This window comes from Moschus berezovskii, chromosome 7, assembly GCF_049115385.1.
Source record: "Moschus berezovskii isolate FMDL1 chromosome 7, NW_MosBer_1.0, whole genome shotgun sequence".
Taxonomy (NCBI): Eukaryota; Metazoa; Chordata; class Mammalia; order Artiodactyla; family Moschidae; genus Moschus; species Moschus berezovskii.
Window position 1 is genome coordinate 31,573,604 of NC_142466.1, and position 26,102 is coordinate 31,599,705.

Genomic DNA, 26,102 nt, shown 5'->3' on the forward strand with positions numbered 1-26,102 from the left:
CTGGGAGGCTGAGGCCTCCGGCGATGTCATCAGATACCAGCCCACTCACTCCGGGAAAGGTCCAGAGAACCCCCTACCGGGCTTGGGGCAGTTGCTCACTCACATCAAGATTCAAGTCCTTTCCTTTTACACTAGAAAACACCAGGACTCAGACGCTGAAGGTTTGCTTCTTAAAAAAAAAAAATCAAAGTACTCCCCCAAACAAAAACAAACAAAAAAGAGCCCTTATCTGTCAACTTAAAAAAAAAAAAAAGGCATTTTGGGGAGTGAGGTTCAAGAGGGAGGGGGCTTGTGTGTACCTATGGCCATTCATGTTGATGTAGGGCAGAAACCAGCCCAATATTGTAAAGCAATTATCCTTTAATTAAAAACAAACAAAGCTTTTTTGAATAGTAAACTTAGGCAGCTATCAGACCGCAGTGATTTGGGTTTTAGTCTTGCTGGAAGAGTATATTCTCAAGGCGTTTTTGGAAATTCCAATTCAACTTTAAATTAGATGTTGAAGAAACTGACTTTAAAGTCAAAAGAGCAACACAACAGCTCTCCCAACAGGTTCGTCATCCTTCAGAATTTCACGAAACGTTGGAAGTTATTTGTTTGCTATAAATAGCAGTCCAAACGCCATCGTTTCCATTTTTAAAGACAATTCTATTCCCAGAACTGGTGGAAATGAACAGGTTAGTTACGGTAAGTCCCTCACGGCAACCCCTCCCGCTGCCTTTCGGTGGCTGAGTCGTTCAGTCGTGTCCGACTCTTTGTGACACCATAGACTGCAGCCCACCAGGCTCCTCTGTCCAGGGGATTCTCCAGGCAAGAACACTGGAGTGGGTTGCCATTTCCTTCTCCAGGGCATCTTCCCGACCCAGGGATTGAACCCGCATCTTCTGAATTAGAGGTGGATTCTTTACCGCTGAGCCACCGGGGCCCCACTTCCCTTTGCGAAACTACAAAGCCAGCGTGGGCACCCGCCGCGTGTTTGCACGGGCATCCGCAGCACTCTTGACCCACGCGGGGCCGCCCCCGCCGCCCGGGCCGAGGGCCGGGGTCACGTGGCGCGGGCGCGGGCGGGGCGGGGCGGGTATATATCCGGCGCGCGGGCCGCTGGCTGTGAGCGCGGCAGACTCGCCGGACCCTCGCCCTTGGGCGTCTGCTGGACGGTGGGTGCGCGCCCCTCTGCGGTCCCTGTGGCTCGGCCGGCGCGGGCTTCGGGCCGGACGCTTGCGGCCTCGCGGCGGTTTCGGGGCCCCGACTGGGAAGGGGCGGTGTCTGGGGCCTGCCTTTCCACCCAAGCTTTTGTTCCTTGATCGAGGCTTGCTTTTCTGCTCGCTGCCTTGGTGCGTTTGTAGCTTGTTGGTTGGGTTGGGGCTAGCAGTTTCCAGTCGACCCCAAAGGACATTAGTTAAAAGGAAACGCGTGAGAAAATCGTCTTAATGCTGAATTTTGTGGGGTACGCGGACGGGCTATTGATAACTGGCGCCTGATTTCCGCCTTCGGCGTGGTTCTCATTTCTTGTAAAATTGGGACCCTCGGCCGCAGAGTGGCTCCGAAGGGGTTTGTCCTTGCCTTCCCAGCCCTGCTGCTTACCAGTGAGGCTGTTTTGTGTAGGGGTGGGCCGTTGGGGACACTAAAGTGACATTTAAAAACTCCCTGAAAAGTTTCTCGATCCTCCGAGCACCTCCTTACCCCCCGTGCTTAATGTCCCTTGCACTAGTTTATGTTCTTTGACAAGAAAAGTTTGATTCCCCCCACCCCCACCCCAAAGTGCTCCATCTTGATCGGCCTGACTGCCCAAGGTATCTTCTCCTTGAAATATCTCTCTAGTTTTTACATGGATGTTACCTGGTTAGCATTTTTGTGGATAGATCTTTTTCTTCAAAAGGTGTCTCTAATGTTCTGGTGGGGAAAAGCATTGAATTGAACACTTCAAGTTGGTATATTGTACCCATGAGCTCTGAAGCCTTCTTTCAGGACTTGTTTGCTGGGGGAGACCTCTGAGAGTCAGAGGGTGGGAGCAGTGCAGACTCCACTGACTGCATCTTGAATTTTGCTCACTTGAAACCTGGGGTTGGAGAATTAATCTGGGAATCTTATCACAGTGTTCTGAAATAAGCTTGTCTTCTGCAGATTTCTTCTTTCTCCAGCAAGAAAGATGGCATCTGTTGCAGCTGAACCACAACTGGTATGATTTATAAATAGACGATTCTTGATTCCTTTCCCCACCCACCCTGTTTTGTAGAAGTTAACTCCTCCCTCCCTCTTGGTTGCAGAGCGTGATGACCAGGGTGGCCAACCTCCCCTTGGTGAGCTCCACGTGTGATCTGGTCTCCTCGGCTTACATCAGTACAAAGGATCAGTATCCTTATTTGAAGTCTCTGTGTGAGATGGCAGAGAAGGGCATGAAGACCATCACTTCTGTGGCTGTGACCAGCGCGCTGCCAATCATCCAGAAGTTAGAGCCACAAAGTGAGTTTTCATTTTGGCCTCAAAATTTAGTCCCATATAGTCATTGCGAGTGAGCCCAAAGCTGGTTTGAATAATGAAGGCTAGCCTTATGCCCTGAGCTTTCGTCAGTCAGGGAATCCTCAGCCTTTCCTGAGACACAAACTGCCTATTCTGAGAACTGCCAGGTGATGCTCATTGTTGTAGAAGGCCTGCTTCAGAGCAATGGCAAATATGATATTAAAAAAAATATTCCCCAGAGATGTTTATGTGTTGGCAAGTAAGATCAAACGGGGAATCAGTGAGTAAACTGAAATAACTGACTTCCTTGGGACTACACAGTATACATGAACTGCTTTAAAAAGAAATCAATATACAAATTGCCCACTTAAAGTGTACCATTCAGTGGCTTTTAGTATATTCACAGTGTTGTTTAGGCATCACCACAATCAATTTTAGAACATTGTCATCTCTCCAGAAAGAAACCTCATACCACTTTCTGTTTGGGATGAGGAAGAAGGCCTGGAAATGAGAGTGGTAATGGTTGCACAATATTATGAATGAACAATATTGTGAGTCCCAGTGAGTTGTACACCTAAAAATAGTTAAAATGGTGAAGTTTGTTTTGTATATTTTACCATTTTTTTTTTAAAAGAGAAACCTTATGCTCATTCTCAATCACTCCACCAAACCTCCCTTCCCCAACCTTAGGCAACTACTAATCTATTTTCTCTTTATAGATTTGCATATCCTGGACGTGTAATATAAATGGAATCCTAAAACGTGGTCTTTTGTGACTGGCTCGTTTTCACTTAGCATAATGTTTCCAAATTTCATCCAAATTGTAGCATCATCTCAGTATTTCATTTCTTTCTAATATGGAATAATTTAATATTCTGTTGTGTGGATATATCATTTTCATGCATCAGTTGATGTTTGGGTTGCTTCTGACTTTTGCTTATCATGAACAATAAATGCTAATGTGAACATTTGTACACAAGTTTTTGTGTGGACATATGTTCTTTCATATATACACCTAGAAGTGGGATTTTCAGTTTCTTCACATTATTATCTGCTTTGGAATAAGGGATTAAATCATTCTCTCAAATTATTACATCATGGACTTTTAGGATTATGGGGAGCCTTTTAAGAAATCAGCTTTCCAACTCTGCTACTGCCCAAATGTTGGGAGTTGGTGGTGGAGCTTGGACTAAAATCTGGGTCTTGTTAGGGAGATCCAGGGTGCTGTTAGCACACTGTTTCCTGGTGATAACCCCAAATATACTGCCACCTACTGAATTAAGTGTAGGTCGAGATTATGGCACCCCACTCCAGTACTCTTGCCTGGAAAAATCCCATGGACAGAGGAGCCTGGTAGGCTGCAGTCCATGGGGTCGCTAAGAGTCGGACACGACTGAAGTGACTTAGCAGCAGCAGCAACAGAGATTAGACTAGCATGGAAATGCTAATTTTGAGGGTTTCCAGATACCTCATTCCCTGAATGAGGATTCAGGTGAAGCCTGGCTTCTCTTAACCTTAGGGGACAACTGATGAGGAAGAGGCTTCCTGGCCACTTTCCTTCCTGGTGTGTCACTGCCTCAGCTTGCTGCTCCCGCCGCCCCCCCGCCCCCCACACACATCCTTACTTCCCTGTCAGTAGAAGGAAGCTGCTGGAAACCTGGCAAGGATCTCCTTTCTGAACTAGAGAAACCAGACAAAGCATTAAAAAAATTAAATATTTTTTGCTGTTTTTCCATAGTAAGAATAAAGGTTCAAGTTATGTGTTCACTCTTCCCAGAGTATTAACATTTTCACCATTTGTGATTCTTCTAGTTGCTGTTGCCAATACCTATGCCTGTAAGGGGCTGGACAGGATTGAGGAGAAGCTGCCTATTCTGAATCAGCCAACAAACCAGGTGAGCTTGGGACAAGAGCGCTGAGGCTTGCCACCTCACATTTTTTAAGTTTTGTCTGTTTAATACAGACTGTTGCAGGCCACAGACAGGCAGTACTTATTTGTTCCAACCTTGGATATATTTTTGAAAGAGTAATGACCACTCTCTTCCTGAACTATTGTTAGGTTGTCTTAAGAAGCAGAGACGAGCTATCCATCTTTGGACCAGGTTTTAGTCTGATCTCTGTTAAATTTGTAGCTTCATCTCTGCAGGTGAAATTGCTTCCTTCAATCACTGAGTCCTGTGTGGTACTGGATAAATGCAGAGGTGGTGAATAGAACCTTTTCTTACTTGGTATCTGAGAGCACAGCCAGTAGAATGGAGAACTGGTACCTCGGCCTGAGTGTCGGCCTGGGGTAGTGTGCATGGTACCTGTGTCTGTGCTTACAGGCATGTATGAAGGGCTCAGTAGAAGCCTGTCAATGGAAAATGCCATTTTTCTCTAGAGTCCCACGTGTGCCTCACTACAGGTTCATCTAGTTTAAAACAAAGAAAAAAACCTCGACAAATTTTTTATCCATTTCCCTCTTTTGGTCTTCCAACAACCTTTGAGTGGTGGCAGGTAGGGCATTTATACCTGTTAAGGAAATTGAGGCTTATCAACTCTCAGTTACCGGTCCAAGACCCACAACTAGAAAGTAAAAAGGCCAGGTTCATCCCTTAACTCTCCAACTGTGCTGCCGTAGTTAAGACCTATTGGTATCTATGCCCATGTTTCTCACCAGCCAGATGGCTTGCTTTTTTTCCCCGTAGGTTGTGGCCAATGCCAAAGGGGCTATGACTGGGGCAAAAGATGCTGTGGCGACTACTGTGACCGGGGCCAAGGATTCTGTGGCCAGCACAATCACTGGGGTGGTGGACAGGACCAAGGGAGCTGTGACTGGTAGTGTGGAGAAGACGAAGTCCGTGGTCAATGGCAGCATTAACACAGTCCTAGGAAGTCGCATGATGCAGCTGATGAGCAGTGGAGTAGAAAATGCACTCACCAAATCGGAGCTGCTGGTAGACCAGTACCTCCCGCTTACCAAGGATGAACTAGGTAATTGGATTTTTGCCTTGAAATAATGTTTTGTATCTTTCCTTTTTTGCCATGCCATGCAGCTTATGGGATTTCAGTTCCCTGACCAAGAATTGAACCTGGGCCATGGCAGTGAAAGTCCAGAACCCTAACTACTAGGTCACCAAGGAACTTCTTCCAGTGTTTTATATCTTGAAGCAATTTTTCTAAACAGCTTAATTGAGATACACTTTTATATACCAAAAAATTCACCTGTTTTCCTTGTACAATTGCTTCATTGAGATATACTTTTATATACCAAAAAAATTCACCTGTTTTCCTTCTACATTTTTGGTTGCATGAGCCTCACCACAATCCAGTTGTAGAATATTTTTATTACCCCCAAAGATAAAAGTTGTCACCCCCAAAGAGAAAAGCTCGTGATCTTTCATGCCTGTTGACAGTCTCCATTCCCCCATCCCACCCCCACTGTCTGCATGTTTGGGTTCTCGGTTGCTCATTTGTGGCCAATGCTTTGTGACCCCATGGACTGTAGCCCATTAGGCTCCTCTGTCGATAGGATTTTCCAGGCAAGAATACTGGAGTGGGTTGCTCTTCCCTTCTCCAGGGGATCTTCCCAACCTAGGGATCAAACCCAGGTCTCCTGCATTGCAGGCGGATTCTTTTGTACATAGTAAGTTTTGAAACTTCCAGAGAAATTAACCTAAATAAATACTTTCTATAAATGGATTGCCCTTTGCGGGCTACTACATGGGATTATTAACTATTCAGTGCTTACTGTGTGCCAGGGAAGACACTCTGGTGGGAAGAGACCCGTGTCGATGACATGTCACAGTGATGTGTTCTGGTTTGCCAAGCCCAGCAGCAGACAGGAGCCATCCTGGGCAAAGGGGTGCATAATTACCAGATGGGTGGGTGCGATCAACAAAGACAAGTTCCAAGTTAAGAGTTTAGGCCTTGTCACTTAGGGCACTTAGAGCTGTGATCCCTAAGGCTTCCTTTCCACCCCCCTTCTTTATAACTTCAGAAAAAGAAGCCAAAAAAGTGGAAGGATTCGATGTGGTTCAGAAGCCGAGTTACTATGTTAGACTGGGATCTCTGTCCACCAAGCTGCGCTCACGGGCCTACCAGCAGGCCCTCTGCAGGGTTGAAGAAGTGAAGCAAAAAGGCCAGGAGACCATTTCTCAGCTCCATTCCACCGTCAGCCTGGTGAGTATAACTTCATCTAAAGGTAGCTGAAGTAAGTTCATTCATCTCCAGGATTAGGGTAAACATAATCATAAAATCCAAGAATTTTAATCTTACTTTATGAACAATCCAGTAGAAAAATGGGCCACGAGTATATAGATAACTCACAGAAAAGGAAGTATATAATTCGCTGCATACATGAAGCTGTGTTAATCTTACTCTGAGTGGTCAGATTACTGATTTCCTTTCCTGTCTGGTGGCATTTGCAAAGCTAGATTCTGTGGGCGATGGTGCAGAGGAGAGGTATACTTGTGTTTTTGCACTTACGGAGGATTCAAGGGAAATAGGAAAGTTAGAGACACACCTATGCCTGGAGCAGCTTTTCTAGAAATGTATATTCATTCAGAGTTGCAAAAGAGTGTAAACAATGCGCATCAACTAATAGACTGATTACATTGACACAACACAAAAGACTACTGAGTAGCCTTGAAGGATTGCCAAGTTACAGAACAGTATGCATTGTTTGGCCATTAGAAACCAGTTTACTCTTGGAAGGGGAAGTAGGTGGCTGGCAACAGGGAAGAGGAAGTTTAAGTTCCTTTCTCTTTTATAATTTTGTATTATACACACATTAAATTTCAGTTGCCATACCTGTGTTAAACTGGAGGGAATTTGGAGATAATGGTTTAATAAATAAGAGGCAGTAAAGTCCTGTGGCTGCTTGACTGACTTATACATATTGATAACAAGTAACAATGCTCTTGGGCTTCTCTGATGGCTCAGATGGAAAAGAATCTGTTTGCAATGCAGGAGACCCAGGTTCAATCCCTGGGTTGGGAATATCCCTTGGAGTAGGGAATGGCAATCCACTCTAGTATTCTTGCCTGGAGAATCCCATGGACAGAGGAACCTAGCAGGCTACAGCCCACAGGGTCCCAAATAGTCGGACATGATTGAGCAACTAACACAGGGCAGAACAGAACAGTGCTCTCTGATATGCTGTCAGAGATAGCTACAATGCTATCAGAGATATCCTCTTAAATACCAAGAATTTCTGTAAGAATTGATGATGGCTAATTTTCATTATAGACTTGAGAAAAGGCTAATATAAATATCTATTAATAGTTTGTTCTTTGTCTTCTTCCAACATGTTCTAGATTGAACTTGCCAGGAAGAATGTGCATAATGCCAACCAGAAAATTCAGGATGCTCAGGATAAGCTCTATCTGTCCTGGCTGGAGTGGAAGAGAAGCATCGGCTACGATGATACAGATGAATCCCACTGTGCTGAGGTGAGACCCCTGGGCCAGGGCCATCCCCTGCACATTGTGTAGAAATTCTTACCAGGCATCGCAATGTTCTTAACATTCCTCTTAGAATAGTCTTCTCTAGCAAAAGTTGAACAACACAGGATACATAAGTTGCTTGTTATGTGATGGAAGCAAAAATGTGTGTTACAACAACTTACAGATAGGTATATTGCCCCAGTCAGGACACAGCTACCCGAGAAACAGGCATGTCCCTCATAAAAGGTACAAGCCAAGTGAATACAGGTCTCTTTACTGCCATAGTGGGGTTTTTTGATAGTGTAAATAGAGTTGCTATGAGAATGCTTTGTAGGAAGGGGTACTATCTCAACCTTGGAGTGAGGATGCGTGAGTCAGATGGTTTGCTGGGAGAGATGAGTGGTCAGTAGAGACCTAAACTGACCGTGTTAAACCCGAGGGAAATTGGAGATAGTGGTTTAATAAATAAGAGGCAGTAAAGTCCTATGGCTGCTTGGCTGACTTATACATATTGATAACAGGTAACAATGCTCTTGGGCTTCTCTGGTGGCTCAGATGGAAAAGAATCTGTTTGCAGTGCAGGAGACTGAGGTTCAATCCCTGACTTGGGAATAAACTAGGTGAAAGGGCACTAACGGGGTGAATGTTCCAGACAGAAGAAATATCATATTGTAGTCCTAGAAAGTGGTTCTTTATCTTCCAAAAGCTAATGTACACTTGCCCTTGAAAGTAACATTAATCATTTGTTTATATCATATCTCACTTGAATAAAGAACATCCCAGTTGCCCTACTAATGTGGAGGGTGTTTTCCTTCTGCCCGGTGTCCCCTGTTATGTTTCTTCTGCTTAAGACCATGAACTTCGAAGATTCAGGCAGTAGTTCAAATCCCAACTCAGCCATTTCCAGCTGTTATTTGGGGCATAGCTTATGTTCTACATGTGCTCTACCTAGTCACTCAGTCGTGTCCAACTCTGTGACCCCATGGGCTGTAGCCCACCAGGCTCCTCTGTCCATGGGGATTCTCCAGGCAAGAATACTGGAGTTGCCATTCCCTCCTCCAGGGGATCTTTCCAACCCAGGGATTGAACCCAGGTCTCCCGCATTGCCGGCAGATTCTTTACCGTCTGAGCCACAAGGGAAGCCCAAGAATACTGGAGTGGGTAGCCTATCCCTTCTCCAGGGGATCTTCCCCACCCTGGAATCAAACCAGGGTCTCCTGCATTGCAGGCAGATTCTTTACCAGCTGAGCTACCTGGGAAGCTCTATGTTCTGCCTATGAAATGTGAAATAATACAGCTGCACTGAGGGATGTTGTGAGAATTTAAAAAAGTTAAAGAATCCACATGTGTGGTGGACATATCCCAGCTGAATGTACGTGAACTAAGTCACACATACCACTGTTGAATCCACTGCTCATTCTTAAACTTGTCTTTCTTTCAGCACATTGAGTCACGTACTCTTGCTATTGCCCGGAACCTGACTCAGCAGCTCCAGACCACGTGCCACACCCTCCTGTCCAACATCCAGGGGTTACCACAGAACATTCAAGATCGGGCCAACCACTTGGGGGCGATGGCTGGTGACATCTACTCTGTGTTTCGCAATGCCGCCTCCTTTAAAGAAGTGTCTGATGGCCTCCTCGCTTCCAGCAAGGGGCAGCTGCAGAAAATGAAGGAGTCTTTAGATGATGTGATGGATTATCTTGTTAACAACACACCCCTCAACTGGCTGGTAGGTCCCTTTTATCCCCAGGTGACCGAGTCTGAGAGTGCTCAGGCCCCAGGTACAGCCAGAAGGCCTGGAAGGTGGAGTACAAAACACCCTAAACCCGTCCCTGTCAGCAATGCACAGGGCAGCCAGCCAGATGACAGCTCCTCTTGAGCTGACACCTGCTAGACAGCTCTGAAGTAGGCAGGCAGCTAATGAGGCAAAAAGGTCTCCACTTCAGTCATTTCCAACTGGCATAAGAGCTGTAAAGTTTCTGCATTAGTGCATAAGTTCTGTTACTTACCTGGCTGGAAAGAAAAGAATAGTAGAGTGGTCAGAGCCTGTCCAGAACTCGCACATGTTTCAGGGCGTTTATGGCCTCATTCTTTTGCTACTTACTATTGCTCTCTGTCTGTATTGAATAAAAACACCTTCATGTAGGCTGTTTTATGAATTGGGGTCTGCTCTGAGCAGGCCTCAGCTCTGGTTTGTCTCACAATGCAAGCTTGTGTACCCTGGGTTTTTTATTTTTTCATAAAGAAGTGCCTCCTTTGAATTCAATAAAATTCACTGCAGAATAGATCGGTTTCATGCTATGTGTTACATGTGCTTTTTGTGTGGCTTTCTCAGAGCTGCTTCGCCTCCTTGACAGGGTTTTTAATACATATGAATTCAAATGGCCTGGGGGCAGGGGGCAGTTGGTATAAACATTGGAAGACTAACGTTAAAAATGGAATGTTTGATAACAAAAGTTAATGTTCCTTTAAGAATGGTATTGGGGGGGTGGTGGTTCCTTTCATTTGACCATTTGCTGGACCCCTGAAAGCATGTTTTTAAACCAGTAGAAGGAGGTACATGAATACATAAGTACCTGACTGCTTTGCTGAAAAGAAATCAGCTGAGAGGAAGCACATGAGTGACTGTTTGCATCAGTCTCATGTAAAAGTAGCAGCATTTCTTGCTAAGGGGCCATCTCACATGTAAGGAATGAGATTGTTCAGTGCCCAGTCCCAGCTGGACTTAATGTACCATGTTGTCACTTTGGTAGAAAGGCACTAACCTCCGTGGTGGGTGAGGTACCTTTAGAAGACCATATGAAGATAATTAGAAAATAAAAAGACTTTGGACCCCTTATAGAAAGGAGTTCCTATTGCCTCCTGCCTAGGGTGTTCAGGCTTCTAATCCCCTTAGTGTGGGTTGATTATGTAGGAAATATAGACCTCCTCATAACAAAGCTGCAGTATGCCAAACTTTTCAGAAAAAGCCAATCTTAGAACTTGTGAAATAGAGCTAAATACTGAAGGCCTGACCTGCCCGTCAGCAGAACCGAAGTCTAAGTCAAATTTGTCTCCTTTTTCTACCCTGCTTCACCCCTGTCGCCCCATGAAAACAAGGAAGCAGCATACAACTTTACGTACACTTATGTGAATGAGCTATCAAACCTTACTAAGTTAGAGAACTAATTTTTTTCCCCTTGAGGTAACTCCAGGAGTCAGTAGACATGTGAGCTCAGTTGGAGGGACTCCCTGAGATACTTGAAAGGAGTTTCTGGAAAAGTAGACTGTCATGATTGATGGGCTTCCAGGGTGGAGCCAATCCATGCCCTCACCTGCCTGTCCCTAGTGAATGGCTTTTCTAGAGAATCTACCTCTTAAAATTTTTTTCTTTTTTAGTCCAAACTGGACAGGACCCTGCTGTCATTTGCCTCAGAACTTCAGGGGTGGTATTTTATGGCTGATTGTGATTGGTTGGAAAGTTCATATGCTACAGCTGTACACAGGCTTCCTTATACTGAATGTAAATTTTCTGGTACCTACTGAATTGCTTATGAAAAGGAGACAGATCTCAAAGCTGTTCTAAGTGAGCAATCAGTTCAGTTCAGTCGCTCAGTCATGTCCGACTCTTTGCGACCCCATGAATCACAGCACGCCAGGCCTCCCTGTCCATCACCAACTCCCGGAGTTCATTCAAACGCATGTCCATCGAGTCGGTGATGCCATCCAGCCATCTCATTCTCCGTCGTCCCCTTCTCCTCCTGCCCCCAATCCTTCCCAGCATCAGAGTCTTTTCCAGTGAGTCAACTCTTCGCATGAGGTGGCCAAAGTATTGGAGTTTCAGCTTTAGCATCAGTCCTTCCAATGAACAATACAGAATATAAAGCAGACTTCTCTTAGCTTCTGGAAGAACACCACTGACTTTGCTTTTCCCATGAGCACACTGTCATGGTTTTGTCTGTCTGACTTTGTGTCTCAAGTTTGTGCCTATATGCGTGTCATTTGATTGTCTACATGTCTCAAAATGCATGGTGTCCTTGCTTTATTGTTGGGTAAACTATCAGTTTTAGTTTAACAGACTTTTCCCCAAGGAGGACAGTTATTTTGAGGGGAAAAAAACTGACTAAGCCTAGATGTTGCAGAAAAACCCGAATTAACATTTTGGCCAACCCAGTATCTTCTCCCATTCAACAGGTTGCTTTTTAATTTTGTTGAAAGTTTCCTTCATTATGCAAAAGCTTTTTAGTTTGATTTGATCCCATTTGTTTACTTTTGCTTTTATTGTCCTTGCCTAAAGAGACAGATCAAAGAAAGTAATACTAAGACTGATGTCAAGGAAACAGAGGCATGTGTGTTAGTCACTCAGTCATGTCTGACTCCTTGCGACCCATGGACTGTAGCCCACCAGGCTCCTCCATCCATGGAATTCTCCAGACAAGAATACTGAAGTGGGTTGCCATTTCCTTCTTCAGGGGACCTTCCCTACCCAGGGATCAAACCTTGGTCTCCTGCATTGCAGGCAGACTCTTTACATCTGAGCCACGATTATTTTCTATTTCAAAATCAGTCTGTTTTCCTGACTCGGTGTCATGTTTATGAGCACTGCATGTACATACACGTTTACCAGCAAGTAAAATTCCCCCAGATGCTGTTTTTATTTCTGTAGTGGCCCCACCTACAGTGCCACCTTCTGGAAAATTCTCTTAGTAAACACAGAAATCAAGGAGGTTTATGAATGAGTGGTGCCCTCTTATGGTTGTATGGTGAACAACCTGCAAAAATGATGTAACTCCCTGGAACCCTGGCAAGGTAATTTGGTTTTCTTGAATTCTTTGTAGGGAGGGACTGTTATTATCTCATTTGTTTCATGGTAAGCATGTTATTCTGAGTTTGGCCTCAGAAGGCCTGATGAGCAAGAGTCTCCTAATACTCCTTCCAAACTATAGTTTTTTATGTCAGTGAAAAGGAATTTTATAAATATGCAAAGTGATTTCTCTTGTGTCAAATTTCTGAAACCCCTATGAAGATGGTCAAGCACAACCACTACATTTTTTTTTTTTAATTAAAGAAAAATTTTGGCTCCTCCATGTGTCATGTGGGATGTTAGTTCCCTGACCAGGGATCAAACCTGAGCCCCTTACATTGGAAGCATAGTGTCTTAGCCACTGGACCAGAGCAGTCCCAACCACCACATTTTAAATTAAACTCATCAAATAAACTTGATAGACTGTGGCTGCCTCTTAACTGCCCCACCCTTTTCTTTCCCAAGCCCACCGAATAGGTTTGGTGGTGGTCAAAAATAATGAAAATTAGATACTCTGACTCATTCTGGATATATGGAAGGTGAATTATTCATATGGTTCTCCCAAAACATCTCACAGACTAGAGCCCCCATTTTTGGTGGTGGTGGAGGTTTTTTCCCTAACCCACAAGTGTGGAACCTCCAATCTTCTGCAAAGAACTCTACCTTAGGCCAGTAGTTCCTGATCTGTAGGTGACTTTGGAGGTTTATGTGTGTGACAGGGTGGTATTTAAGAAACTAAAGAGAATTAAAGCTACTATTTATTGAGTACCTTTTACAAGCTAGGTCCATACAATCTTTACTCCTCACTTGGCAGCACAATCAATTAGGAATTTTCCTCACTTGACAGGTGAGAAAACTGACGTTGAAAAGAGACAAGTAGCAAAGTAGGGATTTAGTCCAGTGTGTTACTGATGTCAAAGTGCTTGCTTTTTCTATTCTAGCAATCTAGCCTCTGATAGGAGAAAACTCCTGCTTGCTTAGGACTCAAAAAATCCCTCTCTATTTTCTTGTGTTGTAGCTTCCTGTTCTATTCTACATTTATTAAAACTACTGATAGTGGATATTAAAATATACATTTAATAGAAATAGATCAGAAGAGAGAGCTGAGCAGGGTACATCTTTTAACCTAAAAAGAATAAAATTGCAATCGTTGACTTGCCTGGCTGATGCCCTGCATCAATTTATCAGTGTTGTTGGCTTTTGTGGATGTCAAGTTGGGTATAATTTTTGCGAAGTGAAAATACATGAAGATCTGGAGTGTAGTTTGATCTCCCCAAACAGCCTCAGGAATAAATAGTGGAAGTCTTTTTAGCTCAGTCTGGACTGTCCTCTGAGCACCTGGGTTTTTAGGGAAAAGTGCAGTAAGGGCCATGGACAGCCAGGTAAGAGACCCAGTGAAAAGAAAGATTCTCTCTTCATGTATTTTTAAAAACTATTTTAAAAAATATTGTGGCAAAATATACACAACATAGGGCTTTCCAGGTGGTGCTAGTGGTAAAGAACCTGCCTGCCAATGCATAAGACATAAAAGACTTGAGTTCAGTTGCTGGGTCAGGAAGATCCCCTGGGAGAGGGCATGGCAACCCACTCCAGTATTCTTGCCTGCAGAATTCCATAGGCAGAGGACCCTGGTGTGCTAAAGGGTCTATTGGGTTGCACAGAGTCGGACACAACTGAAGTGGCTTAGCACAAACACATACATACCATCAAATTTACCATCTTAGCTATTCTTAAGTGTACGGTTGATTGGTATTGAGGCCATTTGCAGTGTTGTGCAGCCATCACCACTACCCATTTCCAGAACTATATCATTATCCCAGGCATGAAGGTTGTACCTCAGTTCAGTTCAGTCGCTCAGTCGTGTCCGACTCTTTGCGAGCCCATGAATCACAGCACGCCAGGCCTCCCTGTCCATCACCTAGGCACTAACTCCTCATTCTCCCTTCCATCTGTTTTTTGATGGGTTTTTGTTGTTGTTAGTTATTTTATCTCCGATAGGTAGGTAATCAGCTAGTTTTATTTCCTCTGCTATCAAGATTTAGCCTTTAGTAAGAGTCCCTTATCGGGGAAGGCAATGGCAAGCCACTCCAGTACTCTTGCCTAGAAAATCCCATGGATGGAGGAGCCTGGTAGGCTGCAGTCCCTGGGGTCGCTAGGGGTTGGACACGACTGAGCGACTTTACTTTCACTTTTCCCTTTCACACATTGGAGAAGGAAATGGCAACCCACTCCAGTGTTCTTGCCTGGAGAACCCCAGGGACGGGGGAGCCTGGTGGGCTTCCGTCTATGGGGTCACAGAGAGTCGGACACGACTGAAGTGACTCAGCAGCAGCAGCAGCAGCAGCAAGAGTCCCTTATACTGCAAGGAGATCCAACCAGTCCATTCTAAAGGAGATCAGTCCCGGATGTTCATTGGAGGGACTGATGCTAAAGCTGAAACTCCAATACTGTGGCCACCTCATGCGACAAGTTGACTCACTGGAAAAGACTCTGATGCTGGGAAAGGTTGGGGGAGGGAGGAGAAGGGGACGACGGAGAATGAGATGGCTGGATGGCATCACCGACTCTGTGGACATGAGTTTGAGTGTACTCCGGGAGTTGGTGATGGACAGGGAGGCCTGGCGTGCTGTGATCCATGGGGTCGTGGAGAGTCGGACACGACTGAGCGACTGAACTGAACTTATTATACCTTTTCTGCTTCTGCTGCTGCTGCTGCTGTGTCACTTCAGTCGTGTCCGACTCTGTGTGACCCCATAGACGGAAGCCCACCAGGGTCCCCCGTCCCTGGGATTCTCCAGGCAAGAACACTGGAGTGGGTTGCCATTTCCTTCTCCAATGTGTGAAAGTGAAAAGTGAAAGTGAAGTCGCTCAGTTGTGTCCGACCCTTAGCGACCCCACGGACCGCAGCCTACCAGGCTCCTCCATCCATGGAATTTTCTAGGCAACAGTACTGGAGTGGCTTGCCATTGCCTTCTCCGTTTCTGCTTCTAGTCATCTGTTAGTTAAGAAATACTACTTTGCTTATCATAATTGTATGTAAAGTAAGAGTTAATCGAACTTCTTATCCCTAAAAGCCTTCTCTAGTGCTTTGTGATGGCTGTTTCAACTATTCAAAGACCTTTTGCTTCTTCAGTTCCTAGACATATTTCAAACTGTTTATAGTATTGGAAATCAGAACATGGAAAAGTGGAGTATTATTGTTTTTAAGAGAATAATAGATGAATAGCCAGAAATGCTTTATAGCTTGTAATTTCAAAAGCTTTCATTTCATATGTTCTACCACTAGTTGGTTTCCTTTTAAAGAGACATTTCTTAGTTATAATATGAATGAATTGTGGGGATAAGACTATAAACATCTTGAAGAAAGCATAGTTATCGAGAAAGTAAAGTTCATGTATTAATTTGTGTTTCTAAGAGCTCACCTGGAATTGACCGCTTATGTCTTTAATGTTTGGTTTAATATCCCAGATTTTTTTTTTTACAGGCACTTGATTTCAGTATCACAGACTTGACATCTGAGACTGATGAAATTCCAGATATTATAGCTTTGGATGAGGAGGATGGACCAAATCATTCTCATGCTAATAGCCCTGAGCCTTCTCAGGGCAAAACGTTGAATAACTAACAAGAAAAATCTCCATTTGCTGAATACACAGTTTGTGTCACATTAAACTTCATATTTGCTTGTGTTCATTCCTGTGGCTTTAGGGATAAATTGTTAGGGGTTAATCTCTTTTTTTGACTACTTGGTCTTAATTGTAATGAAACCCTGATTGACCCAATCTTTTGTAACAGATTCTAGTTCTGCATTATATATTATTTTATATAATTCTTCAAAGTTTAATCATCAAAATGCCTATAATAAAAAATGGGCTCTTGAATCAGAGTGTTGTTTTTTTTTTTCAAACTGATATATTGGACTGTTTTCTTTTCCTCCTTGGATTCATTCCTGTTTCTTCTGGTAACAGCATCTTTATGTCTTTTGGCGGGGGGAGAAGGGGTTGTCTCAGTGGGTCTGTTAGTCAAGGATTTTTTATTTTCCCCTGGCCTGGGGGTAGGCATATGACTAAAAACAAGTCAAATGAGAGGAAGCATATCATGATGGGTAAAGGCTCGGACTCTGGGTTCTAATCTTGGCCCTGTCACTTACTAGCTATATGACCTTAAACTTAAGTTTCTCTGTACCTCAAGTTCCTCATCTATAAGAGTAAGGATTATTGTAGGTTTATTATGAAGCATAAACATTTGGAAAATCTTAGAGTAATGCCTGGCACAGAACAGCATTGTATAAGTATTCAGTTCAGTTCAGTTGCTCAGTCGTGTCCGACTCTTTGCGACCCCATGAATCACAGCACGCCAGGCCTCCCTGTCCATCACCAACTCCTGGAGTTCACTCAAACTCATGTCCATCGAGTCGGTGATGCCATCCAGCCATCTCATTCTCTGTCGTCCCCTTCTCCTCCTGCCCCCCATCCCTCCCAGCATCAACTCTTCGCATGAGGTGGCTAAAGTATTGGAGTTTCAGCTTTAGTCCTTCCAATGAACACCCAGGACTGATCTCTTTTAGAATGGACTGGTTGGATCTCCTTGCAGACCAAGGGACTCTCAAGAGTCTTCTCCAACACCACAGTTCAAAAGCATCAATTCTTCGGTGATCAGCTTTCTTCACAGTTCAACTAGTTAACTGTACAAACAATGGCTAGCCCAGTATTGAGGAACATTCCTAGTGTCTAGATTGTAATTCTGAAATACCTTTTCCCACTAAGAGAAAGCAGTGTGTCTTGGAGAAATGGCTGATTCCAGGTCTGGGGCAGGAAATGTACAAAATGAGCCTTGAACTTCTTGCTATTTCAGTTAGAAAAGAAGCTTATTTGAAGAAGTTCCCGTTGACTAAAGATGGAACCATCTGAACTTCAATAAGAATAATTGCAGTAGGTTGAATATTTGATGGTGTTCACATTTGATGGGATTCAAAGATATCATTATATATACACACACACACACAACCTAATAACCTAATTTGGTCACTTTCAGGGATGGTAGCAAACAAACTCATTATCTTGAAAACTGGTAAGTGAAAGAATCAAGAATTTATCTTTCTTTATGTCTTCACTCCTAGGTAAACAAATAGTAAATGAGGGAAAATGTCTCTCATAAAAGTATTCTTATTTCCTCTGACAAATGAAAAAGAAATTGGTATCTCAGTTGGGACTGCTATTAGCAATTACCTTAGACTGAGTGGTTGAAACAACAATCATTTGTTTCCCACAGTTCTGGAGGCTGGAAGTCTGAGATCAGGGTGCAGCAGAGTCAGGTTTTGGTTGAAGGCCCTTCTGGGTTGCAGAGAGTTGGCTTCTCAGTTTATCATCATGTAGTGGAAAGAGCAGAGACAGGAAGCAAACCCTCTTGTAGTTCCATTCATGAGGGCTTTACCCTTATGAGTGCATCTAATCCTAATTACATCCCAAAGACCCAACCTTCTAATACTATCACATTGAGCAACAGAGTTTCAACATACAAATTTTTGGCAGGGGGACACAAACATTCAGCCCATAACAAATGGTAAATTAGAATTTCAACATTTTGCAATCATCTGTGAATTATGGATCTAGGCACTTAGCATTAATGCCTGTCAATGGTATAAACAGATATTGCATACTTCCTGATGAAGAAGCCTACTCCATCCATCATCTAGTCTTACCAAAGGCATCATACATGAGTCTGGTCAATCCTCTGGTGTCAATTTGAAGGAAATACAGAGGACAGGGACAGTGGGATATGCATCATGAGGATGCAATCAGTGAAATCCAGACCAGGGAAAGTTATTCAGGTCAAGCAGCCCTGATTCTTCAACAGATTACTTGTAAGAAAAAGGGGAGGGGAAATGAGAAAAACCTGCAATTATATTATTAAAAACAGGGATTTTCCTTGGTGTCCAGTGGCTAGGACTCCATGCTTCCAATGCAGGGAGCCTGAGTTCTTTTCCTGGTCAGGGAACTAGATCTCACATGCTGCAACTGAGAACAGGTGCAGCCAAAGAATTAAAAATAAAAGGACTTGCAAAATTAAAAAAAATTGTTATTAAAAACAAACAAAAAGATACATGCATCCCAACTTTCAGTAGCCAGAACATGGAGGCAACCTAAATGTCCATTTACAGGGGAATGGATAAAGAGGATGTAGTACATATATACAGTGGACTATCACTCAGCCATAAGAAAGAAAAATATAATGCCATTTGCAGCAACATGGATGGACCTAGAGATTGTCATGTTAAGTAAGTCAGACGCAGACAAATACCATATGATATCACTTATACATGGAATCTAAAAAAAAGAGTACAAATGACCTTGTTTACAGAACAGCAATAGACTCACAGATGTAGAAAACAAACTTACAGTTACCAGGGGATAAGTGAGGGGAGGAATAAACTGGGAGATTGGGATTGAAATATACACGTATTATATATAAAATTAAGTGAAAAGTGACAGTGAAAGTTTGTCACTAAGTCGTGTCCGACTCTTTGCGACGTCATAGTCTGTAGCCCACTAGGCTCCTCTGTCCATGGGATTTCCCAGGCAAGAAAACTGGAGTGGGTTGCCATTTCCTTCTCCAGGGGATCTTCTGGACTCATGGATCAAACCTGCATCTCCTGCCTGAGCCACAAGGGAAGCCCTTATATATAAAATAGGTAGCTAATAAAAACCTGTTGTATAGCAGAGGGATTCAATACTCTATTCAATACTCTGTAATAGCCTATATGAGAAAAGAATCTAAGAAAAACAGTGGATATATGTATATGTGTAACTGAATCACTTAGCTGAATATCTGAAACTAATACAACAATGTAAATCAACTATAATCCAATAAAAATTTAAAACAAAGAAACAAACCCTGGAAAGACTTGTTTTAAAAAAAGGCAAGACAAATTAAAAAAAGCAAGACTAAACTATAGTGTCTAGGGAAGGATGCACGGTCAACCTATAAGAAAATGCTAGGAAGTTATTATTTAAAAAATGAGGATAGTGGTTACTTTTCAGGAAAGGAGAAGTTTCTGGAATAGATGGACAACTTTTATTTCTCATTTGATTTATGAGGATGTTCACCTATAAAAACACATTAAACTATTTTTAAAAAGTAAATTGAACTGCCTGGGATATAAATCTTTAGTGAAGTGGCACATGGGCTTGCCATTTCCTGAGCCTTATTAATATCTGGCCTTTCCATTCTTTATATATGCTATTCAATAACCCCCCCCCAAAAAAACCCCTTCACAGTCATTTTTGCTGCCTGCAACAAAAAAAACACTAATTGATTCAAGTGGCTTTGGCAAGTTACCACTAGCAGCGAGGTGCATATAAGTAACTTTTTGGAGACGTTTTGCCGTGATAAGAAATGGACTGGCAGCTTGAAAGCCACTGAGGTCAAAGGAATTTTTTTTTTTAAATGATGGAAGATATTAACAGCATGTTTATATACTGAGGGGAGAACTGATGATGCAGGAGAGAGTAGAGGACAAATGCTGGAGCAAATTCCTTGAGCGTGAGAAAAGGAATACAGCATATCGAATGAGTGAGAGGCTTGGTCTAGGTAGCTACGCCCTGACTCACCCAGATTAAAGAGAGAAGGAAGACTATATGGGCATAGATATAGGCAGACAGGTAAATTGTTGATGGAGGTTCTTTTTGGGAAGCATCTATCACCTAAGAACAAAGTTCATCATTGAGAGTGAGGAGGAAGAAGGTACTGGAAGATTAAGAGGGAAGAATATATGTATAATTGTATGGAGAGTGAGATTTCGGAAAAATAGTAGGGTGGAGAGGGCAGGCCTAAGAGTCTACTTCAGTTGTCATGAATTTTGGATGACACCAGGCATCATGATTGTATTTAACTGCTAAACTTCAGGTATGGAGTAGGCAGAGAACTGATTCAATAGCGATTTGTTTTCTGCCAGATAAATCTGGCAAAGAGAAGGGGGCTAGGGTGCTGAGAGGAGGTCAAGAAACTGAGAGGCCAAGGCATTGGAAAGGTCACCTACATGGATACTGAAATCATCAAAAATTATTACAGGAGTAACGTTGGAGAGACAGAGAATTAAATGCGAAATTTCAGAACGAGGTCCAGCAACCTGGAGATCTTACACTTGACCTCCACAAGGAAGAGTTGTGGGTGACAGCATACATTTCAAATAAGCTGGTGGTTTTAGTGAGGCTGCTGCTGCTGCTAAGTCGCTTCAGTCGTGTCCAACTCTGTGCGACCCCATAGACGGAAGCCCACCAGGCTCCCCCGTCCCTGGGATTCTCCAGGCAAGAACACTGGAGTGGGCTGCCATTTCCTTCTCCAATGCATGAAAGTGGAAAGTGAAAAGTGAAAGTGAATTCGCTCAGTCGTGTCCGACTCTTCGCGACCCCATGGACTGCAGCCTACCAGGCTCTGGCCATGGGATTTTCCAGGCAAGAGTACTGGAGTGGGTTGCCACTGCCTTCTCCTTTAGTGAGGCAATAATGCCTAAATTGGTGATGAGAAATAAGCAGGATACCCACCCCATTTCCAGGTCCGGTTGTATTGATATATGGCATGTAGAGGAGAAAGCAATCATCAATTGACAGGGCTGCAGGGGAAACGTATATGCGTAGGGAACAGCCAGATTTCTTAAAGCAAGGAGCTGAAAGGAACATTCAGCACTTTAGGGCGTAGAAGATTTTATTAATAATAGACCCGACGCTCACAAATGAGGCGACATGCTCAGGGTTACACATATACTGAGAATAGCTGAGGAAGAAATCCAGTGCCTTTTCTACTACCCTGAATAACGGCCTGTGGTTTTTATCTGACGTAGTTGGCATATACGACCAAAAGGAACCACAGAGATCAGACAAAAAGAGTCGGAAAGCGCGAAGCCAAAGAATGCTGTGCTAAAGCCTGCAAGCGCGAAAAAGTTCCCCAGCCCCGCAAAGCCTTGTGGGTCTTGTTGTTCTCCGCCGGTCTTGCGCAGAAAAGACCGCGGGGAGGGCGCATTGCATGGCGGGAGATATAATCCTCCCAGGAAGCCCATCCTGCCGGAGTCAGGCGGCGGCTTCCGGAAGCGCGGGACGCTCGGTTTGGGGTGTCTTCGCCCTGGCCACTGTGCGGTACTACAGTTAGAGGTTCTATTTTTCTGAGACTTTCGAATTTCAGGCTACTTGAGGCCATTTGAGGCGAAATGGCTCCGAACGAGAGAGAATCAAGTGGTGGCAGTGGAGGGGCCGCCGCCACCGTAGGCTGCCCTTAGGGAAGACGCTTGAGGGGCCCTCTCAGTCCTTGGAGCCTGTGCTTTCTTCCTTTGCCGGGCCCTGCCTACCGCGAAGATGAGCTCGGCCTGGGTCACTTCCTTCGAAAAGGCGCGTCTGTGGATGTACCTGCAGGCGCTCGGCTTCGAGCCTTGTCTGGCGACCATAGCCTGTGGAAATGCCGTGTCCCACACGCACTTCGGAGTGTAAGGAGGACTGGGCTGGCGGCGGGGGAGTCTGAGACTGGTTACGTTGGTGCAGCCCGCTCTGTTGCGGACCGGCGGGTGAATAATTAAGTAGTCGGTTACTGTGGTCCGCACTTACAAAGCCTCTGCTCCCAGCGGCAGCTGACCTGGTGGCAGAGACTGTCCGTTATGGAACCTAGCCGGGAACGCTTTGTAGGGAGTCGAGTCTGCAGTTGGGGCGAAACTGGAGGCGGGTGCTTAGTCCTGGTTTGGTCGTGAAGCTGGTTGGTCGAGGGAGAGGTGGCGATTTGGTGATGGAGAGCCACCGCCTTCCATTGTATAGAAACCTCGTTAGGACTGAAGGGGGCCTTTTAAAGTAGTTACTCTTTAGTTTATGCTTTTTACTTCTTGGATTAGACTGAAGCATGCCACAGTTAGCAAAAAAAAAAAAAAAAGTGGAGAGTGGTACTAAGATGAAAAGTAAAAGCTCTTTCCTACTCTGCTACAAATGTTACGGTCTCATTATAAAAACAAACTTTGTTTATATTTCTGTGTCTTAGCAACTTTACACAGTGTTATCTTTCCCACTGAAGGCCAAAGAAAATTTGGGATACTAGGCTATTTCCTGTTCTCAATCTTCTTGACTTTTGTAATTACGTTATTTACATCCTTCTTGTGACAGTATTTAAATAATGTGCTTAGTCCTCTATTTCTTGATGTATTAATCTTAAAAGTATCTCTTGATTTCCCGCTAAGTAATTTCACAATGAAGGTAGTTTTTTCTTTATACGAAAATTAGTTCACCTACACTTACCTACCCTCTTTTGCCTTCTCCCTTTTGTTGACTTTTTCAGCTGTATTAAAGTTGTTTTACTGTCAAGGTTTAGGGACTCCTAAGCGACGAGTTGACTCACTGGAAAAGACTCTGATGCTGGGAGGGATTGGGGGCAGGAGGAGAAGGGGACGACAGAGAATGAGATGGCTGGATGGCATCACCGACTCGATGGACATAAGTTTGGGTGAACTTTGGGAGTTGGTGATAGACAGGGAGGCCTGGGGTGCTGCTATTCATGGGGTCGCAAAGAATCATACACGACTGAGCGACTGAGCAACTGAACTGAAGCTAAATTAAAAGACGCTGACTCCTTGGAAGGAAAGTTATGACCAACCTAGATAGCATATGAAAAAGCAGAGATATTACTTTGCCAACAAAGGTCCGTCTAGTCAAGGCTATGGTTTTTCCAGTGGTCATGTATTAATGTGAGAGTTGGGCTGTGAAGAAAGCGGATTTCTGAAGAACTGATGCTTTTGAACTGTGGTGTTGGCGAAGACTCTTGCGAGTCCCTTGGACTGCAAGGAGATCCAACCAGTCCATCCCAAAGGAGACCAGTCCTGGGTGTTCATTGGAAGGACTGATGCTGAGGCTGAAACTCCAATACTTTGGCCACCTTGTGCAAAGTGTTGACTCATTGGAAAAGACCCTGATGCTGGGAGGGACTGGGGACAGGAGGAGAAGGGGATGACAGAGGATGAGATGGCTGGATGGTATCACCGACTCAATGCACTTGAGTTTGGGTGAACTTTGGGAGTTGGTGATGGACAGGGAGGCCTGGAGTGCTGCAATTCATGCGGTCGCAAAGAGTCGTACGTGACTGAGCGACTGAACTGAACTGAACCTCTCTGTGCCTTAGTTTCCTCATCAGTAAAATGGGTGTAGGGCTTCCCTGGTGGCTCAGTGGTAAAGAATCTGCCTGCCAATGTAAGAGACACTGGTTGGAACCCTGGGTGGGAAAGATCCCCTGGAGAAGGAAATGGCAACCCACTCCAGCCTTGTTGCCTGGAGAATCCCATGGACAGAGGAGCCTGGCGGGGCTCCAGTTGGTGGGACACAAGTGAGCACCTGCTGTCAAGGTTTAGAGCTGTAATTATAATGTTTTGCTTGGAAACTGTTTAGAAGTTACTACTATTTATATATAGACATGCTTTGTCTAGCTTAAAAATTGACAACCAGTGGATGGTATTTATCAAGTTATGATTCTGTATTAATAAATGTTCCATTTATCTCACATGATTTGATGCCCCAAAGTATGGCAGAGAAGTTTAAATCTTCTTTGAGGCCTCCACTGAGAATGATTCCCATTGTCAGTGTATCCTCTCTATTGTTTTGGAAATCTTAGTTTTTTCTCTGCTCTGGTTTATACAATTGCAGTCTGCCTTCTGCCTTTGAAAATTAACTAAAATCAGTCAAGTTTTGGTTCAGTGATGATCTTTTTTTTAAAAAAAAACAAAAACATTGTCATAGATTTCCAGCTCCCAGCTCCCCCACCATGTCTTTATTTTTTTTTTTATGTAGTTAATTTATTTTTTATTGGAGGCAAATTATTTTACAATATTATATTGGTTGGTTTTGCCATACATTGATATGAATTTGCCCCGGGTTTACATAAGTTCCCCCTCCTGAACCCCCCTCCCACCTCCCTCCTCCCTTTATCCTCCCTCTGGGTCATCCCCGCATGCCAGCCCCGAGCATCCTATAACATGCATCGACCCTGAACTAGTGATTCGTTTCACATATGACAACATACGTGTTTCAGTGCCATTCTCCCAAATCATCCCACCCTCACCCTCTCCCATAGAGTCCCAAAGACTGTTCTATACATCTGTGTCTCTTTTGCTGTCTCGTATACAGAGTTATCATTTGCATCTTTCTAAATTCCATATATATGTGTTAGTATACTGTATTGGTGTTTTTCTTTCTGGCTTACTTCACTCTGTATAATAGGCTCCAGTTTCATCCACCTCATTAGAACTGATTCAAATGTATTCTTTTTAATGGCTGAAGAATACTCCATTGTGTATATGTACCAAAGCTTTCTTATCCATTCGTCTGCAGATGGACATCTAGGTTGCTTCCATGTCCTGGCTATTATAAACAGTGCTGCAATGAACATTGGAGTACACATGTCTCTTTCAATTCTGGTTTCCTCGGTGTGTATGCCCAGGAGTGCGATTGCTGGATCATATGGCAGTTCTATTTCCAATTTTTTGAGGAATCTCCACACTGTTCTCCATAGTGGCTGTACTAGTTTGCATTCCCACCAACAGTGTAAGAGGGTTCCTTTCTCTCCACATCCTCTCCAGCATTTATTGCATGTAGACTTTTGGATAGCAGCCATTCTGACTGGTGTGAAATGGTATCTTATTGTGGTTTTGATTTGCATTTCTCTGATTATGAGGGATGTTGAGCATTTTTTCATGTGTTTGTTAGCCATCTTTATGTCTTCTTTGGAGAAATGTCTGTTTAGTTCTTTGGCTCATTTTTTGATTGGGTCATTTATTTTTCTGGAATTGAGCTGCAGGAGCTGCTTGTATAATTTGGAGATTAATCCTTTATCAGTTGCTTCATTTGCTATTATTTTCTCCCATTCTGAAGGCTGTCTTTTCACCTTACTTATAGTTTCCTTTGCTGTGCAGAAGCTTTTGATTTTAATTAGGTCCCATTTGTTTATTTTTGCTTTTATTTCCAATATTCTGGGAGGTGGGTCTTGGAGGATCCTGCTGTGATTTATGTCGGAGAGTGTTTTGCCTACGTTCTCCTCCAGGAGTTTTATAGTTTCTGGTCTTACATTTAGCTCTCTAATCCATTTTGAGTTTATTTTGGTGTATGGTGTTAGGAAGTGTTCTAGTTTCATTCTTTTACAAGTGGCTGACCAGTTTTCCCAGCACCACTTGTTAAAGAGACTGTCTTTTCTCCATTTTATATTCTTGCCTCCTTTGTCAAAGATGAGGTGTCCATAGATGCGTGGATTTATCTCTGGGCTTTCTGTTTTGTTCCATTGATCTATATTTCTGTCTTTATTCCAGTACCATACTGTCTTGATGACTGTGGCTTTGTAGTAGAGCCTGAAGTCCGGCAGGTTAATTCCCCCAGTTCCATTTTTCTTCCTCAAGATTGCTTTGGCTATTCGAGGTTTTT

The 26,102-nt window shown here is 43.7% G+C and overlaps 2 protein-coding genes across 5 annotated transcripts in view; both read left to right on the forward strand.

Annotated features, from left to right (window-relative positions):
- The first annotated feature begins 1,053 nt into the window (after positions 1-1,053).
- Positions 1,054-16,553, forward strand: PLIN2 (perilipin 2). 3 transcript variants are annotated; one of them, XM_055428167.2, is made up of 9 exons: positions 1,054-1,157; positions 2,125-2,179; positions 2,268-2,463; positions 4,273-4,355; positions 5,148-5,433; positions 6,440-6,621; positions 7,758-7,892; positions 9,328-9,618; positions 16,157-16,553. In XM_055428167.2, exons 2-9 carry the CDS (start codon positions 2,150-2,152, stop codon positions 16,295-16,297), a joined length of 1,344 nt encoding a protein of 447 aa, XP_055284142.1. In that variant the 5' UTR covers positions 1,054-1,157; positions 2,125-2,149; the 3' UTR covers positions 16,298-16,553. The 3 variants fall into 3 exon arrangements, with proteins under 3 accessions (XP_055284142.1, XP_055284140.2, XP_055284141.2); XM_055428165.2 differs by lacking the exon at positions 16,157-16,553 and having other exon boundaries at positions 9,328-10,176; XM_055428166.2 differs by lacking the exons at positions 1,054-1,157; positions 16,157-16,553 and adding an exon at positions 1,243-1,334 and having other exon boundaries at positions 9,328-10,176.
- A 5,143-nt stretch (positions 16,554-21,696) lies between these two features.
- Positions 21,697-26,102, forward strand: part of HAUS6 (HAUS augmin like complex subunit 6) — a 50,471-nt gene continuing 46,065 nt past the window's right edge. Inside the window, exon 1 of one of the 2 annotated variants that reach the window (XM_055428168.2) lies at positions 21,697-22,147. In XM_055428168.2, coding sequence (XP_055284143.2) covers positions 22,020-22,147 — 128 coding nt within the window. In that variant the 5' untranslated portion in view covers positions 21,697-22,019. Of the gene's footprint in view, positions 22,226-26,102 lie in introns of both variants that reach the window. The other variant, XM_055428169.2, reaches the window with a different exon arrangement.